This window comes from Helianthus annuus, chromosome 11, assembly GCF_002127325.2.
Source record: "Helianthus annuus cultivar XRQ/B chromosome 11, HanXRQr2.0-SUNRISE, whole genome shotgun sequence".
NCBI classification, from domain to species: Eukaryota; Viridiplantae; Streptophyta; class Magnoliopsida; order Asterales; family Asteraceae; genus Helianthus; species Helianthus annuus.
In genome coordinates, this window is record NC_035443.2 from 33,932,355 (window position 1) to 33,950,971 (window position 18,617).

Here is an 18,617-nt window from a genome sequence, read left to right on the forward strand (position 1 = left end):
TATCATCATATAAGAAATTGATTTCTCATCAGAGCTCGAATTAATTAATTAGATGTTTCATATAGATTTGAAAATTTTCCCCTTCAGCAATGCTCGATTTTCATATTTAATACATGATCTGGGAATCTGATTTTTTGATCTTCTTACCATGTGCTATGGCATACCGATCTTCTATGCTCTTAAGAAGCGAGTAACACGAGGAGACAGGAGGTCAAACGGCAGCGCCATGTGACATTTTGTTGGAAACCATGGAACCTTCGTTGCTAGCAACCACGCTATCATCGGTTTGATTTCGATAAGCTCACTTATGTCAAAACTAATTTACGGGTTTTATATATTCCTTTGCTACCACGAATCTTGAACAAGTTACCCATTCGTTAAATTGAAACATATGTTCTCCATTAACATTAACACAAGCGGCGGCTTCATTAACATATTGTGCTAGCTCACATCTCCCCTTGGCTTCGTTTTGACAACATCCCACCAATCTTTCAAATCCTTTGTCTAAAATGGATGTGTAAAATACACTTGTTATTCTTGTGATCTTACAAACCATAGTTAGTTTTTAGCCTTCAATTGAAACTGATTTCAACCGAACGATGTTTTGATTCAACTATAACCCAATAGCTACAATCAAACTATGTACACCTGAACAGCCCAACAATGCAGCAACCGGCGCCGTAATACTCTTCCTCTAAAACCTCACCAAACAATCCATGATAGTCACACCGAGGCTCATTATAAGAAACCTCTCTCACACGTACTCTGCAATTATGAATACGGAAGCTCTATCAATTTACAAAATATCCATAGCGTGTCCAAATATAACGACCTATGTTCTACGTCCAAGTTCATTGAAAAACATTTCAATGCATATGAATTATAAAGGCATAAACCCAACGACAAATCCAATCGGTTTGTATTATACATTTGTAATTATTTATTATATGAATCTGTTTAGTGTACAATGAATCAAAGAATAAAGAATTTGGATATCAAAAAACATTCACAACATATAAAAGGAATATGCAGTTCAAGATCTCGAGTAGCGAGGCTTTAGAGGAATCTGGACCGTGTGCACTCAACAGGAAGACCATTGGGAAACCGACTGTAGTCATTGCAGTAGTTGTAGATCATGTGCTTGTTTTGCACCCATCTAATCCGGTTTCGTCCTGCTGCATCGAGTCCTTGTGTACTCCATGCTTGGTTTTCATTTTCCGCACTTGTTGACTTTGAATTGGGGCTCACTTTGTTGGCATTGGCGTTGAATTTCCGATATGAAGCAGTGAAAGGTGCCTTAGTCCAGTCGGTCTTCACACGCCCACCCTGGGTTGCCCAGTCATCAGCATTCCACAAACTGGCATACACCCTCATTGGTTGGCTCTTGGGAAAGGGGACCCCAGCAGCCTCATGGTTACTGAACACCCTTACTGGTATGTTATCTATCAAGAAACTGCAACAAATGGATTTGCCATAAGATCAGTATTCCATGCAATTAATATACAAAAAAAGATGAGTAAATACAAGATGTAGTAACATATATATGTTTTATGCGAGACTAACATGATTCTTTGGGCATTCCACACAATGGTGTATGTGTGGAAGGCTGTGGTAGGGTCGAACCATAAGTGGAACTGCTGCTCTTTATCTCCTTTGCCTTGTGAATACACATTGGTGTGGATTGTGTAAGGGTTTCCTGTCGAGTTGCCCAAAAATTCAAAGTCTATCTCGTCATGTCCTGCGCCTTGTGATGACAACTGATGTGATTGAATTAATTAATAAAAGTGGACACAATGATAATTAAGATATGCAAATGTACTCACATAGAATGTGGTGACAGTGCCAGCAGAGTTGCCAGATACGAGTTTGAGTTGCATGTCGAATCTCCCAAAGAGATACTCGTTCTTGGACTGGAAGCCAGAGCCGGAGTACTGATCGAGTGAAAGGGAGAGATCCTGGCCACCATTGAGAATTTTAGCACGTTCACCACCAAAAGTGAGGTCCATTTCATCATAAAAGCTGCCTGCGGATGCGGCTACTATTAGACAAGAAATTGCTAGGACGATTGCAGAAGCTTTAGAGTTTGAATAATAATCTGATTGTGCCATTGTTGTTTCCTGGGGGATAGAGATGGATGGATGTGATGGGAAAGATTTATGGGAAAATGAGAGTTTATATAGGTGTGGGTATATTGGCAATTAATTTGCAAGATGAAGTAACCTGGTTGTTGCCTGTTGGAGAAAGTGCAAATAATTAGGGGGTACACTAAATTGTGTGTGTTTGCGCGTTTCAATTCCAGCTCATGTTATTCTTTTATGGTATGAAGAGCAGCTGTTGGTTTTGTCTTAACACACGTGCCAAAAACATTACTCCACCGCCGTTGCAAAGTAATAAAATAAGGAAAACATCTTATTTTAGAGTTTTAGTTGTCTTGGTTTGTTTCAGTTCACATTTGATTTAGGCTTATTGTCGAATCCCCAAATCCCTGAAGTCGTTCAGAGATCTTGGCGGTACTAACTTTAGATTCGGTGAGCTCCGGTTTAGGTTCGTCATCTTGTCGTCATGGTGATGGTTCCTCTTGCGGGACGTCGGGTCTTGAACTGCAATCACATGAAACTCTAGTTAGAGGGCCCGAGGGGGTTCACCCCGAGGGCACTCCGACGCTCAAGTCAGTATCTTGTATGGTAAAGATAGTTATAAGTGCAAGTAAGGGTGTAGTTTAGAGAGAGAAAGCAGGAGTAATATGAGAGAAGAGGAGGTAAGAGTAACCTTTTTGTGGGGAAGTATGTTCTGTCCCTTCTTGGAGAAGAGAGTCCTCTTCATATAGTGAGACATTTGGGCCATAGCCCTGATGGGCCGATCCAAGAGTGGGCTTATCAGGACACAGCCCACCCAAACCAACTAAACATACCGAGAAAGACACAAGTGGGCTCGAGCCCAGCCACCAATCTAGGGTGATTAGCCCAGACGAGGAGCCCAAGCGGGGATCCTCGTCGTCAAGTCATCCTTAGTCCAAGTCTATTCACTCATGAATGGGCGCAGGACTTGTTCAAGTCCCTGACAATCTGGGCGGGTCGTTATCCGCCCTTCAACCGTTCCCCCTATCCGTCGGGTAAGCATAGTCTACGACACGTCATGCCAAACCAATCTACTTTGTTGTCCTTGGGGTGACCTTGCATTTAGTACTTAAAATAGTCAGGTGACCCCTAAAGTAGGGTAGCACAATACCTTACTTCAATTTATGCCTCCTTGAAGGCATTTTTTTCCAATGCACTTGTTCGATAGTGCTTTCTTATAGCGTTTATGCTATTTAGACCATCTTCGCATATACTTCTTAGATGCATTTCCATCAAAGTACTCGTTCGAGAGAAATGTTTCAAAGGGCATCGACCAGGATGCCTTATTTACCGTGTTGTACTCTTTGTATTGTGTTCCTCTAATGTGGGTTTTTGTATTGCTTGAACTGTTAAAACTTTCTCATGAATTTTCTTTGTACCCTATTTAAGTCGTTAAGACTTTCTATGGGTCGCTTTGTAACTTTTTAAGTTCTTAAAGCCTTGTATAGACCCGTTTTGTGACTCGTTTGAAACTTTGCATAAGTTTGCTTCGTATTTTGCTTGAGTTGTTAAAACCTTCCTATGAGTTTGCCTTGTAATGTGTTTGGGTTGCTAAAGCTTTCTATGCTTTGTCGCTCGTTTAAGTTGTTAAAGCTTTATATAAGTTTGCTTTGTCACTGGTTTAAGTTGTTAAAGCTTTATATAAGTTTGCTTTGTCACTCGTTTAAGTTGTTAAAGCTTTATATAAGTTTGCTTCGTGACTTGCTTGAGTTGTTAAAGTTTTATATAAGTTTGCTTCGTAACTTGCTTGAGTTGTTAAAGCTTTGTACAAGTTTGCTTCGTAACCTGCTTGGGTTGTTAAAGTTTTCTATAGTTTCCTTTGTAACTTGCTGAAGTTGTAAAGGCTTTGCCTAGGCCCGCTTTGTAACTGGTTTTAAGTTGTTAAAGCTTCTGTTGGGCCTGTTGTCCAATGGCGTTTGGGCCAATTTGGACTTTCATGTGCCTACTTCGGCTTTTTTGGACGTAGTCGACTTAGTCCTAGCCCCACGGCCGGGCTTTGCCTTGTTTTGATTAAGGCGGCATGTCTGTATGCCTATGTACATGTTCATTTTATTGTAAGATCGTTCGGCACGTCTGCCTAGATGATCTTGTTTGACCCGTTAGCAAGGTCCTCAAACCGTTTAGGTTTTTGTTCTTCGAGAAGGGGTGGCATCTTCTCCTTTTGGAGTGATTTTATGAGGCCTTTAAAAACACTTGTTATGTAGAAGGAAACTTCCTATGTGAGTCCTTATTAAGGGCTCTTTCCTCCCCTGAGGGATGTTGTAATTCTCTAAAAATGGGTGCCCATGGAATGTGCAACCCTCTACTCTTGGAGGGACTTCTTAAACGTACGCGACCCTGAGATGGGGCTCCTCTTCTTTGGAGAGATACTTTCTAAAACACAGACCTGTGGCGGAGATCTTTTCTTTTCAAGGAAAGGATTCTTTCGATTCGAAGTCCCATGTCAAGGGGGCTCCCCCCCCTTTTTTTGAATAAGTTGTTCAGGTGTGAAATCTCAAGGAGGATTTTCTCATATATCAAATCCCAGGGATGTACTTTCCCGTCCTTAGAAGGAACCTTACCAATACTTGATCCCGTAGCCGGGTGCACTTTTGTTCGTTGAATAGACTTCTGCAATACTTAATCCCATGGGAGGGGATACCCTCTTTTTCTTAGGAGAAACTTGTTCCTGTTCGTTGAAGAGACTTACGAGACCCCTAATCACATAGGGGGGACACCCTCATTTTTTCGGAGGTGGCTCCTCCAAGACTTAATCCGCAAAGATACTAATCCCCATCGTGAAACTCCCACTTTAATTACTTCCCACATTTAAGTTTCAAATAATGACACATTGGATCCCCAACTCATTTACTCCCACTTTAATTACTTCTCACATTCCTCTTGTATTTTCATTCAATTCAACTTTTGGTTAATGGCCGAACGGCCCCTGTACTTCCTCATTTCATATTCTTGGAAGGAATTTCTTCAAGGCTGAATCTCGAGTGAGGGATATGTTCCTTCCTATCCTTGGAAGGAGTTTCTTTAAGGCTGGATCCCGCTGAAGGGATATGTTCCTTCCTATTCCTGGAAGGAGTTTCTTCAGGGCTGGATCCCGCTGAAGGGATATGTTCCTTCCTATTCCTGGAAGGAGTTTCTTCAAGGCTGAATCTCGAGTAAGGGATATGTTCCTTCCTATCCTTGGAAGGAGTTTCTTTAAGGCTGGATCCCGCTGAAAGGATATGTTCCTGTTTACGAAAGGGACTTCTAAAATACTTGATCCCAGATAATGGGATATTCTTCACATTCTTGGAAGGGACTTTTCCTGGACGTAATTCCATGGAAAGCGTACGTTCCTGTGACAACCCGAACTTCTAAGGTTAGTAGAGTCTAATCTAGTGAGTTTACTTTCCCGCTATCTACTATTTCCTTTCATTGTGTTGGTATAATCTCGCTAAGTTTATAGTTGCACGTAAGATAATCTCGTTGGTACTGGACCACTAATTTTGGGCCGCACCTTTAGTGGATCAAACTAGACAAACTAAACAAGTCATACGGCCCTATATGATCAAGTCCGACCCATAGAATGATGTTCATGGCCCAAGCGTAGCATAGATTAACAAGTGTGCAACTGGGCCGCAGCCTATTCACGCCAAATTAGGGTTACATCTCATTTATATTACTATTTATATTACTGACTTGCACCCGACCTATTATTAAAAACCCCAATCATCACATCACAAAACCCCATCTACCCATTGTGCTTGGCGGCGGCAGACCCCCTGTGCGAAGATAATAGTGGCCGGCAATCTCTACTTGTTGACTTTCTTGTTTGTGAGGTAATATTTAATTGTGATGTGAGTGCCACTTATATGAGGAATATATGAATTACCATGATGATAACATTTCATAGCAATACATGTCGGCCATGTTACTATTAATTGCATGGAAAAGATTGTCATATGCATGTGATGTTATATATATATGCAGTCAATTACAGTTCTCGCCTCCCCCCTATGTTCCGAATTGCATACCATGTGTTGCATGATTATTGGACCCCTAGGAGGGATGATAAAATATGTATGTAAATTGGCCATTGGACCAATCGGTTGGGTGGTAGAAATAAATTAATAAAATATTATTAATTCTTGGCTGGAACGATTTCAATATAGGTTATATGATTAATTAGGTAGCCTGGGCGGTGTGTTTTGTCTTACTCGGATGATTAGCATCTTAATTGAGTGGGCCGCCCGTTATTATAAGAGTTACCGAGCTTCCGACTAGTCAGGTTGACTAGTACTTTATTATTATTTATGAGGTTGGGCCGCCCATATCTGTTGTGCACCCTTAGCTAGACGAATTTGATACTACAAAAAGAATTGGCTGCTTGTCACTCATTTATATGCTAACTCCATTAACAGAATAGTATTATATTTTTGGCCGATCCCCATTGGTCACTAGGGAGGTGATATGTGATGACTTATTTGACTTATGTACATGAATTGGGTTTGTGTAGCAGAATAGAGATGATTAAATGTTGTTGTAAATTATGTTGTTGCAAAGTAAATGTGTGGAAATTCTTGATAGTTGGGGTAGACTATTCGTGTTAACCCTAGGCAGCCCAGTTCATTATGTATGGGGATAGGTCATAACAATTTGGATGATTATTGTCATTAAATGAAGTTACTGAGATGCTGTGAAACAAAAGTTAAATCATGATTTGTTATGTCGCGGATTGGGAATCGGGGCAAGTTAACCGATCGGCTCATAACACTTGTGAAATCCGGGCCGCACGGCTACACGAAATTCGGGTAGGGCCAGGGCCGAACCGGGTTAAATGTGATTACCTGATCAATGTGTTATATGTTGATAATATTACAAGGGGTTGGGAATGTAGATTAAACCGAATAGGTATAGGGCTGAATGCACCCTATGGTTATGCGATGTTAGCTTATGTGATTGTATGAATCATACTTGTGATTATTTATTCTATGTGCACGAAAGATGGTGATTTATGTAAACATGAAAACTGATTATCACTGGTGATCATACTAGGAGTTGATTTACCAACTGTGAACGGGCATTTAATCTAACCGAGCAACTCAAAGGTGAGTTCACTACATTCGAGCATGCGTCCCAGTGGTTGGGGACAGTCAGTGGTTCGGGGATAAGTCTTTGGGTAAAAACGGGTATATTGGTTAATAATCTCACCTATCATCTTTTGTAAGTCCCTCATCGGGTATTAGTTAGTAGCGCTACTTAGGTTTGGCACCCTCACACCGCTCCTAGAGAGGACGGATGTGAACTAATGACCCAGTCTGGCCCAGTACTAGATAGGAGTACGTGGGAAGGGCAGTCGTGTATTTCAGGAGCCGTCATTGTTCGGAATTGAGATATTAACAATATTACTTGCATTGGTTATTGAATTGTTTTACATACAACGGGTAACAAACATTTTCTAAAACTGTGAACTCGCCAGCTTTGTCTGATACGTGTGTTACATGCTCGCAGGTCCATAGGTGCTTAGAACGCAGGAGCTTGCTGGCTGGAGGGCGAGAGTGGTCATGGTTACATTAATAAACTTATTTATCAGACTTTTATTCATTGTGGTTGTTTGGATAATATTTACAGCATGATACATTAACGCTTCCGCCGAACTTATGGTTTTTGAACAACTTATGTTTGGGATTTCAGTATTATTAAGTATTGGAATTTTTATTTATACTTGTGATTCAATGTAATTGGTGGCTCATTACTAGTCGTCACACGCCTAACAGGGATACTCCCTAGGTGATAATTTTGGGGGTGTGACAGTTTGGTATCAGAGCCGCTGGTTATAGTGAATTTGGTTTTAAAACTGATTCATAAAACCAGACTATAACTGAACTAATACGACATTGACCATGACACTCAGCTCCAGACAGCAAGGTTCGTCTCTTGTTTACTATTACATAGCATAGTTAGTACATACTTATGATTAGTATCACACTCGAACGCACATTTGATATTGCAAATACGAATTACTATGCTATCTGTTTATACCACGTGTTTTAAGAATGGGACTCTACTTGAACTTACATGCCCCATGTGTGATGTCGTCGGTCGAACTGCATGAATCTGGGGAAACCTTTTTAACATAAGTAGGGAGGAACTGAGATAAGCATGCAAATCGGGTTATTATTATGGGTGCACACATAATAACAACGTGGGGTGCATGTGAGTCCCAGTAAATCTCGACTAGTGCGAAAAGGAATCCCACGTTGTTAGTCAATCTTGTATTAGGACCTCGGAAACTGTGAATACTAAAGTAATATTTGACATCTGCTTGAAATGGTCTGTTAAATCGTTCCTTCTTCCCATATTTGTAGAATCATGAACGGACGTGGTGGAGGCCGTCGTGGTGGACGTAATGGAGGCCGCGGTGGTGGGCGTGGTGAAATCCATATGACCCAAGCTGAGCTAGAAGCATTACTCAACGCTCAGGTGGCTGCAGCCTTGGCAGCCTATCAGGCTGGTCAGCCGGCGCCACAAAACCAGCCTCATCCACCGGTCTGCACTTTTAAAACTTTCATGGATTGCAAGCCACAGACCTTCAGTGGCACTGAAGGGGCTGTGGGACTTATACGCTGGTTCGAAAAGGCGGAGTCAGTGTTTGCGATATGTAACTGCCCGGTTGGGGATAGAGTAAAGTTTGCAGCAGGCACGCTCCAGGATGGTGCCTTGACCTGGTGGAATGCTCAGGTCCAACTGCTAGGTATTGATGCGGCGAACGCCACTACGTGGGAAGATTTTAAAGAACTGATGAGGGAGGAATACTGTCCTCGAGATGAAATAGCAAAGTTAGAAAATGAGTACTACCATCTGACAATGGTGGGGTCTGAAATTGAGGCGTATGTGAAGCGGTCATATGAGTTAGCTGATTTGTGTCCAAACTTGTCCCGACCCATGCCACGAAGAATCGAGTTGTTTATTAAGGGGTTACCTCCACGGGTGAAGGGTTTAGTTACAGCAGCGAACCTCAATAACCTAACCCAGATTGTTAGGTTGGCACATAAAATCGTTGACCAAGAGGTGGAGAGCGACTCGTTGCCACCTCGTATTTCTAGCACTACCACAGCTGCCACTACTTCCACTGCATCTGCTGCTGATAGCAAACGTAAGTGGAACGATACGGACAAGGGATCATACGCAGGGAAGCTACCCTTGTGCAGCAAGTGTAACTATCATCACAAGGGACAGTGTGCTCGTGTTTGTCATCGATGTAATCGACCAGGGCATATGGCTAGGGATTGTAGGGCCACTTTTCCAGCTCAGCAGCAGTCAACACATCAGTCGGGTAGACAGCAGACTCAGCAGAACCAGGGTACTCAGAAGGGATGTTTTCAGTGTGGGGCTGAGGGGCACTTCAAGCGAGACTGCCCTCAGCTGAAGCAGAACACAGGGGGTAGTAACGGGAACAACAATGCGGGTAATGTCGCGCGTGGGCGCGGGTTTGTGTTGGGAGCTGGTGAAGCACGGAACGACGGCAACGTGGTTACTGGTACGTTTTCAGTGAATGGTGTTATTGCTTCTATTTTATTTGATTCTGGTGCCGACTGGAGTTACGTGTCTTTGGGGTTCAGTTCTCAGTTAGGGTTAAGTCCTACACTTCTCGTAATGAAACACATAGTAGAAATCGCTAATGGTAAAACAATCGAAGCTACACATGTTCTACTTGGGTGTAAAATCGATCTTCTGGGTCAAGTATTCGACATTGACTTAATACCTATTACTCTTGGAAGCTTCGACGTGATCGTTGGAATGGACTGGCTGTCCAAGTATCAAGCGGAGATTCTCTGTAAGGAGAAGATCATACGTGTTCCTCTTCCCAGTGGGGAATTTTTATCAGTTCAGGGTCATCGCAGTGGGACCCCAGTTAGTATTGTTTCAGCAATAAAGGCTCAGAAGTATCTGCGTAAGGGCTATCCGGCAATTTTCGCTCTTGTCACTGATTCACGGTCAGATGAAAGGAAGATTGAAGATCTTCCAGTCGTCCGTGAATATCCTGATGTGTTTCCTGAGGAACTCCCTGGTCTACCTCCCCATCGTCAGGTGGAATTCCAGATCGACCTCGCCCCAGCGGCAGCCCCGGTTGCTCGTGCTCCTTATCGTCTTGCGCCAGGGGAGTTACAGGAATTGTCAAACCAACTCCAAGAGCTGTTGGATAGGGGTTTCATCCGACCTAGCTCTTCCCCTTGGGGAGCCCCAGTTCTATTTGTGAAGAAGAAGGATGGGTCCTTCCGGATGTGTGTAGATTATCGTGAGCTCAATAAGGTGACGATTAAAAACCGTTATCCTTTGCCTCGTATTGACGACCTGTTTGACCAGCTGCAAGGGTCAAGTTTCTATTCGAAAATCGACTTAAGGTCGGGATATCATCAGGTACGAGTTAGAGAAGAAGACGTTCCCAAAACAGCGTTTCGGACGCGATATGGTCACTACGAGTTCTTGGTTATGCCATTCGGGTTGACCAACGCACCAGCGGTCTTCATGGATCTCATGAACCGCGTGTGCAAGCCATACCTCGATGACTTCGTTATCGTTTTTATCGACGACATTTTAATTTATTCCAAGAGCAAGGAAGATCATGAGCGGCATCTGCGCCTCATCTTAGAACTCCTGAGGAGGGAGCAACTGTATGCAAAATTTTCGAAGTGTGATTTTTGGATACAGGAGGATGCATTCCAACTTTTGAAACAAAAATTATGCAGCGCGCCGATTCTATCTCTACCAGATGGTACCGAGGATTTTGTGGTTTATTGTGATGCTTCAATTCAGGGCCTCGGTTGCGTGTTGATGCAACGCGAGAAGGTGATAGCTTATGCTTCTCGTCAGTTGAAGGTACACGAGAAAAACTACACGACACATGACTTGGAGCTAGGAGCAGTGGTTTTTGCACTAAAGATTTGGAGGCATTATCTCTACGGCACGAAATGCACCATCTATACTGATCACAAGAGCCTTCAGCATATCTTCGACCAGAAGGAATTGAATATGCGCCAGCGTCGCTGGGTAGAGTTGTTCAATGATTACGAGTGTGCCATCAAGTATCACCCGGGCAAAGCTAACGTTGTAGCAGATGCTCTTAGCCGCAAGGAACCAAAACCGAAGCGTATTCGTGCTCTACAACTTACTATTCACTCTGATCTACCTGCTCGGATCCGTTCAGCTCAGATAGAGGCGTTAAAGGAAGAAAATATTGAGGCTGAAGGATTGCGAGGTCTACACAAGAAGAAGTTCGAGCAACGGTCTGACGGTATCTACTACTTCATGGAACGAATATGGGTTCCTTCATTTGGTGATCTTCGAGAGCTTGTGATGGACGAAGCACACAAATCACGATATTCTATTCACCCAGGGTCCGATAAGATGTATCAGGACCTCAAGGTTTTGTATTGGTGGCCGAATATGAAAGCTCTCATTGCAATATACGTGAGTAAGTGTTTGACTTGTGCTAGGGTCAAAGCAGAGTACCAGAAACCTTCGGGTCTACTTCAGCAGCCGGAGATACCCATGTGGAAATGGGAGCAGATCGCTATGGATTTTGTTACGGGGTTACCGAGAACACAGGCTGGGAACGATACTATATGGGTGATTGTCGACCGTCTCACAAAGTCAGCACACTTCTTAGCAATCAAGGAGACAGATAAGTATTCGCAGCTCGCAGCAGTGTACCTTAAGGAGGTGGTTTCTAGACACGGAGTGCCGACTTCTATTATTTCTGATCGAGATCCTCGTTTTACTTCGGAGTTATGGCAGGCTATGCATAAGTCGTTCGGCTCGCGTCTCGATATGAGCACGGCCTATCACCCACAAACGGATGGTCAGAGTGAACGCACCATTCAGACACTAGAGGATATGTTACGGGCATGCGTTATTGATTTTGGAAAGGGGTGGGAGAAGCATTTGCCGTTGGTCGAGTTTTCCTACAATAACAGCTACCACACCAGTATCAAGGCGGCACCATTCGAGGCACTATACGGGAGGAAGTGTCGTTCACCTCTTTGCTGGGCTGAAGTGGGTGATAGTCAGATTACAGGTCCTGAGATAGTACTCGAAACTTCAGAGAAAATCGTGAAAATCAGAGAGCGTATGGCAGCTGCTCGTGATCGTCAGAAGGCCTATGCAGACAAGCGTGCTAAAGAAGTAGTGTTTGAAGTGAATGACCGGGTCATGTTGAAAGTCTCACCGTGGAAAGGGGTTGTGCGCTTTGGGAAACGTGGCAAGTTGAACCCACGTTATGTCGGGCCGTTTAAGGTTCTGGAACGTATTGGTAAGGTGGCTTATAGATTGGAGTTACCTACTGAACTGGGTAATGTTCACGATGTATTTCATGTGTCGCAGTTGAAGAAGTGTTATGCTGACGACCCATTAACAGTACCTTTTCAAGAGTTAAAGATCGACGACAAGCTGCAGTTTGTAGAAGAACCCATCGAGATTATGGACCGTGAGGTCAAAGTGCGTAAACACAGTCGCATTCCTATTGTGAGGGTTCGCTGGAACTCAAGACGTGGACCGGAGTTCACGTGGGAGCGCGAGGATCAGATGAAACTAAAGTACCCTCATCTCTTTCCCAAAGACAAGGCAGAGTCAAGCAAAGCTAGTGAATCTCGGGACGAGATTCCCCTTCAAGTTGGGGATGATGTAACACCTGAGGAAATTCCGCAACGATCTTGAATTTTCGCTTCACTCTCTTGTACCTATTTGCTAAATTTCGGGACGAAATTTCTTTCAAGTTGGGGATGATGTGACAACCCGAACTTCTAAGGTTAGTAGAGTCTAATCTAGTGAGTTTACTTTCCCGCTATCTACTATTTCCTTTCATTGTGTTGGTATAATCTCGCTAAGTTTATAGTTGCACGTAAGATAATCTCGTTGGTACTGGACCACTAATTTTGGGCCGCACCTTTAGTGGATCAAACTAGACAAACTAAACAAGTCATACGGCCCTATATGATCAAGTCCGACCCATAGAATGATGTTCATGGCCCAAGCGTAGCATAGATTAACAAGTGTGCAACTGGGCCGCAGCCTATTCACGCCAAATTAGGGTTACATCTCATTTATATTACTATTTATATTACTGACTTGCACCCGACCTATTATTAAAAACCCCAATCATCACATCACAAAACCCCATCTACCCATTGTGCTTGGCGGCGGCAGACCCCCTGTGCGAAGATAATAGTGGCCGGCAATCTCTACTTGTTGACTTTCTTGTTTGTGAGGTAATATTTAATTGTGATGTGAGTGCCACTTATATGAGGAATATATGAATTACCATGATGATAACATTTCATAGCAATACATGTCGGCCATGTTACTATTAATTGCATGGAAAAGATTGTCATATGCATGTGATGTTATATATATATGCAGTCAATTACAGTTCTCGCATCCCCCCTATGTTCCGAATTGCATACCATGTGTTGCATGATTATTGGACCCCTAGGAGGGATGATAAAATATGTATGTAAATTGGCCATTGGACCAATCGGTTGGGTGGTAGAAATAAATTAATAAAATATTATTAATTCTTGGTTGGAACGATTTCAATATAGGTTATATGATTAATTAGGTAGCCTGGGCGGTGTGTTTTGTCTTACTCGGATGATTAGCATCTTAATTGAGTGGGCCGCCCGTTATTATAAGAGTTACCGAGCTTCCGACTAGTCAGGTTGACTAGTACTTTATTATTATTTATGAGGTTGGGCCGCCCATATCTGTTGTGCACCCTTAGCTAGACGAATTTGATACTACAAAAAGAATTGGCTGCTTGTCACTCATTTATATGCTAACTCCATTAACAGAATAGTATTATATTTTTGGCCGATCCCCATTGGTCACTAGGGAGGTGATATGTGATGACTTATTTGACTTATGTACATGAATTGGGTTTGTGTAGCAGAATAGAGATGATTAAATGTTGTTGTAAATTATGTTGTTGCAAAGTAAATGTGTGGAAATTCTTGATAGTTGGGGTAGACTATTCGTGTTAACCCTAGGCAGCCCAGTTCATTATGTATGGGGATAGGTCATAACAATTTGGATGATTATTGTCATTAAATGAAGTTACTGAGATGTTGTGAAACAAAAGTTAAATCATGATTTGTTATGTCGCGGATTGGGAATCGGGGCAAGTTAACCGATCGGCTCATAACACTTGTGAAATCCGGGCCGCACGGCTACACGAAATTCGGGTAGGGCCAGGGCCGAACCGGGTTAAATGTGATTACCTGATCAATGTGTTATATGTTGATAATATTACAAGGGGTTGGGAATGTAGATTAAACCGAATAGGTATAGGGCTGAATGCACCCTATGGTTATGCGATGTTAGCTTATGTGATTGTATGAATCATACTTGTGATTATTTATTCTATGTGCACGAAAGATGGTGATTTATGTAAACATGAAAACTGATTATCACTGGTGATCATACTAGGAGTTGATTTACCAACTGTGAACGGGCATTTAATCTAACCGAGCAACTCAAAGGTGAGTTCACTACATTCGAGCATGCGTCCCAGTGGTTGGGGACAGTCAGTGGTTCGGGGATAAGTCTTTGGGTAAAAACGGGTATATTGGTTAATAATCTCACCTATCATCTTTTGTAAGTCCCTCATCGGGTATTAGTTAGTAGCGCTACTTAGGTTTGGCACCCTCACACCGCTCCTAGAGAGGACGGATGTGAACTAATGACCCAGTCTGGCCCAGTACTAGATAGGAGTACGTGGGAAGGGCAGTCGTGTATTTCAGGAGCCGTCATTGTTCGGAATTGAGATATTAACAATATTACTTGCATTGGTTATTGAATTGTTTTACATACAACGGGTAACAAACATTTTCTAAAACTGTGAACTCGCCAGCTTTGTCTGATACGTGTGTTACATGCTCGCAGGTCCATAGGTGCTTAGAACGCAGGAGCTTGCTGGCTGGAGGGCGAGAGTGGTCATGGTTACATTAATAAACTTATTTATCAGACTTTTATTCATTGTGGTTGTTTGGATAATATTTACAGCATGATACATTAACGCTTCCGCCGAACTTATGGTTTTTGAACAACTTATGTTTGGGATTTCAGTATTATTAAGTATTGGAATTTTTATTTATACTTGTGATTCAATGTAATTGGTGGCTCATTACTAGTCGTCACACGCCTAACAGGGATACTCCCTAGGTGGTAATTTTGGGGGTGTGACAGTTCCTGTTCTTGCAAGCGACTGTTGAGGTACCTTATCCACAAGAGAAGGGATTTTCTTGTTGATGGAAGGAACTTCCGAAATGCTTTAGTCTTTAGGAGAGAATAGCGTTTTGTTCAGGGAACCCAGGGTTTCTTGAGCATGAAAGACCGTAGAAGGACTTCACTTTCCCCTTAAAGCGAAGATATTCTTATTAAGGTTTCCCTCTTTTTCTTTTTTTTTTCTGTAGAATCTCTCGTATTGTCCTGCTCAGGTTCTTTCCTTCTTCAAGAGAGGGATTAATGATGCAGTTCAAGGGTTCTTCCTTTTTCAAGGAAGGACCGTCCAGGGTTTCCTCGAGGACTAACAACGTAGTCCTAGGAGTCTTCTGTCTTCAAGGAGAGCGTCTGGACTCTCCTTAAGGACTAATAACATAGTCCGACGATTCTTTCCCCTTCAGGAGGGGAGTCAGCTGCGTAGCCCAGACTCCTCATTTCTTCAAATGGAGGATTGATAACGTGATCCTCTGATTCTTTTTTTCTTCAGGGAAGGAGCTAAGTACACAACCCAGGCTTTTCTTTTCTTCCAGTGGAGGAATTAGTAAGGCAGTCCATACCCATTCCCCCTCCCTCCTTTTTTTTCGAGATCTTTGAACATGAGAACTTATGGAGGGGCTTAATCCTTTTCGGAGGAGGTAATACAAAAATAAAGATCTTTTCGAGAAGTCTTCAATGTAGGATCCCATGGTGTTATACCATGCTAGCTTCCCAGTTCAGTATTGTCAAGCGTAGTTGGTAATACTGAACTTATGAAATAAGATGTCCTCGATCCCGTCAGTTTAGATTATCGGTTGTGAATAAGGAATATAGTTACTTTTGATGAGTATCGAAAGTCTTCTAAATCATAATCACTTCTAATTAGTGATGTCTTTATCCGAGATATGGTAGCACGCAAGGATATAGCTGATAGATGTATTCGGCAGATTAGCATATGACTCTTTGTTGAATGAGAGTAGCCCGAGGTTAGCAAAAACTTTGTCCCACAATATCCCCCTAGACATATTAGTCCCCCAGTTCAATGTTGCACAAAAGGTATTTCTTGCTTTTATTAATGATGTGTCACTTTCCTCCTACCCGAAGCTATATCCTTGTTTAAGGATGTTTAAGGTGATCGCTATTCTTCAGTGTCTTTTCAAAGATCATGTATTGTTTCTCTGGTGCACATCATCCAGTCGACCTATCCCGTAGGTCGTGACTAATAGTTTCTTGTGTTGTTCATGTTCATGCTTCGATACTTGCCACAAAAACACTTTCAAAAAGGTAAGTCATACCAAAGACCAATTTCTTTATGCGTTAAACATGTTGTGATGTGTGTACAAGCATTGTGCCTCATGCTTTATTTTGTGAAGACATGTGACCATCATATCGTTAATGGGGGTAGCCTACGTACCCTAACAACGTTGTAATGGGAACAATAAATCTGCGTCTAAAAGTGGTGTATGATGCAAGACTTCAGAGAAGGGCCTTGCGTAAATGTTTTGTGTTAGGGCCTAGTAAAGAGGCTGAGGAAGGACCTGGTGGAAAAACCTGAATAAAGGGCAAAGGCAAGGGGCCTGGTGAAAGGTCCTGAGGAAGGACCTAGGTAAGGACCTTGTGGAAGGACCTGGTGAATAGACCTGTAGAAGGGCCTGAGGAAGGACCCTGCAAAAGGACCTGAGGAGGGTCCTGGGGAAGGACCTTGGCCGAAGGGCTTGAGAAAGGTCCGGGGGAAGGACCTTGGCCGAAGGGCCTGAGAATGGTCCTGGGGAAGGACCTTGGCCGAAGGGCCTGAGGAAGGTCCGGGGGAAGGACCTTGTGGAACGAAGGTCACATCACCTTGAGAAAAGTATGTACTATGTGCTACAAGAGTTGTACTTATGCATTAGAGAGTCACATGCTCCTTTATATATAATAATAATAATTATTATTATATACAATCTATGAATGGACAAGGCCTAGGTCAGCTCAAGATTGTTGGTACTCTCTGCTATGTGGATTGTACTTTGTCCCCAAAAGTCAAAAGTACTTTCTCAAAAGTGAAAGACTTTGTTGTACATTTCATATCAACTTCTAATGACTTTCTCATCAATTGTACCTTTTAATTTGTATATAAAAAATTAAAAGAGTTTTTGACAGCTCATGTCAAGCTTTATCACATTACTTTTTTTTACTTTCTAAAACTTTGTCTCCAAGAAAATGACACATGTATGATATGGGTTGTACCATATGCAATGTGTGTAATATTTTCTCTCTCCTTTTATTTATTTGGAGTAAAAGCTGGTTGCAAGTTGAATTCATTGATAGTTTTTGTTTATTTAATATATTGCATAAAGGACAAATATTTAAGATGTCTGTTCCCAGACACAAGTCTAATAATATAGGGATAGGAGGTGTCTACCACATCTTTTACTGACACGAGGTAATACCTCCATCACTTTTGACCACACTTAAATTTTACTCATTGTATAACAAACCAACAGTTCTCTTCTGATGCTTTTCAAGGAAGACAAGTGTAACCACTAAGGGTTGTATCTTATGTAATAGAGGTTGTACCTTCTTTGTGGGTCATGCAAAAAGATTTGTGCTTTTTAAGTGGATAACCAATGGTCCCTTCACATCTTCAGTTTATCAAATGTTTTTTTTCGTAATATACTATGTTTATAGAAAGAGTATTCTTTTTTTTTTGAAAGGAGAACTTCATTAAACAACGCCAACCCGAAAACCGGGCCCGACAAAACAAACAAACAACTACATATTAACAAATCTACACCACTCACCCCAATCTAACAACCCTTTCTTTCTTCTATACTTAAACCAAACAAAGCTAACCGAACGAACCTCACAAAAAAGATCTTCCACATTCCTTCTTTTATTAGAGAACCGGACTTCGTTTCTAGCTTTCCAAAGCAACCAACAAGCAGTGAATATGACCCCTTGAATGGCCTTTTTTTCCGACTCCGAACGCGTCCCATGATTATGGACCTCGACCAGATCTCTAAAAGAGAAGATGAAAAATCTGTTTACCCGACACCACAAGGTGATCTTCTCCCATAATTTTAATGAGAACGGACACGAAGTGAACAAATGGCTGACCGAGTCCGCCCCGTCGTCGCAAAAACAACAGCCGGGATTCTCCACTGAAACCCCCCTTCTGGAAAGAGCCTCCACCGTGGGGATCCTGTCTAATTCCGCCCGCCACACGAAGATGTTGCACTTTAACGGGACCCAAGAGCACCACTCCAGCACGAACCGATTACTAAAATCCTT

At 42.4% G+C, this 18,617-nt stretch overlaps 1 protein-coding gene across 1 annotated transcript; it reads right to left on the reverse strand.

Annotated features, from left to right (window-relative positions):
- Nucleotides 1-965: 965 nt before the first annotated feature.
- On the reverse strand, nucleotides 966-2,195 carry LOC110889985 (xyloglucan endotransglucosylase/hydrolase 2-like). Its single transcript, XM_022137558.2, has 3 exons — nucleotides 1,824-2,195; nucleotides 1,564-1,757; nucleotides 966-1,453 (listed from the first exon to the last, which is right to left on the reverse strand). Exons 1-3 carry the CDS (start codon nucleotides 2,106-2,108, stop codon nucleotides 1,057-1,059), a joined length of 876 nt encoding a protein of 291 aa, XP_021993250.1. The 5' UTR covers nucleotides 2,109-2,195; the 3' UTR covers nucleotides 966-1,056.
- Nucleotides 2,196-18,617: the final 16,422 nt, after the last annotated feature.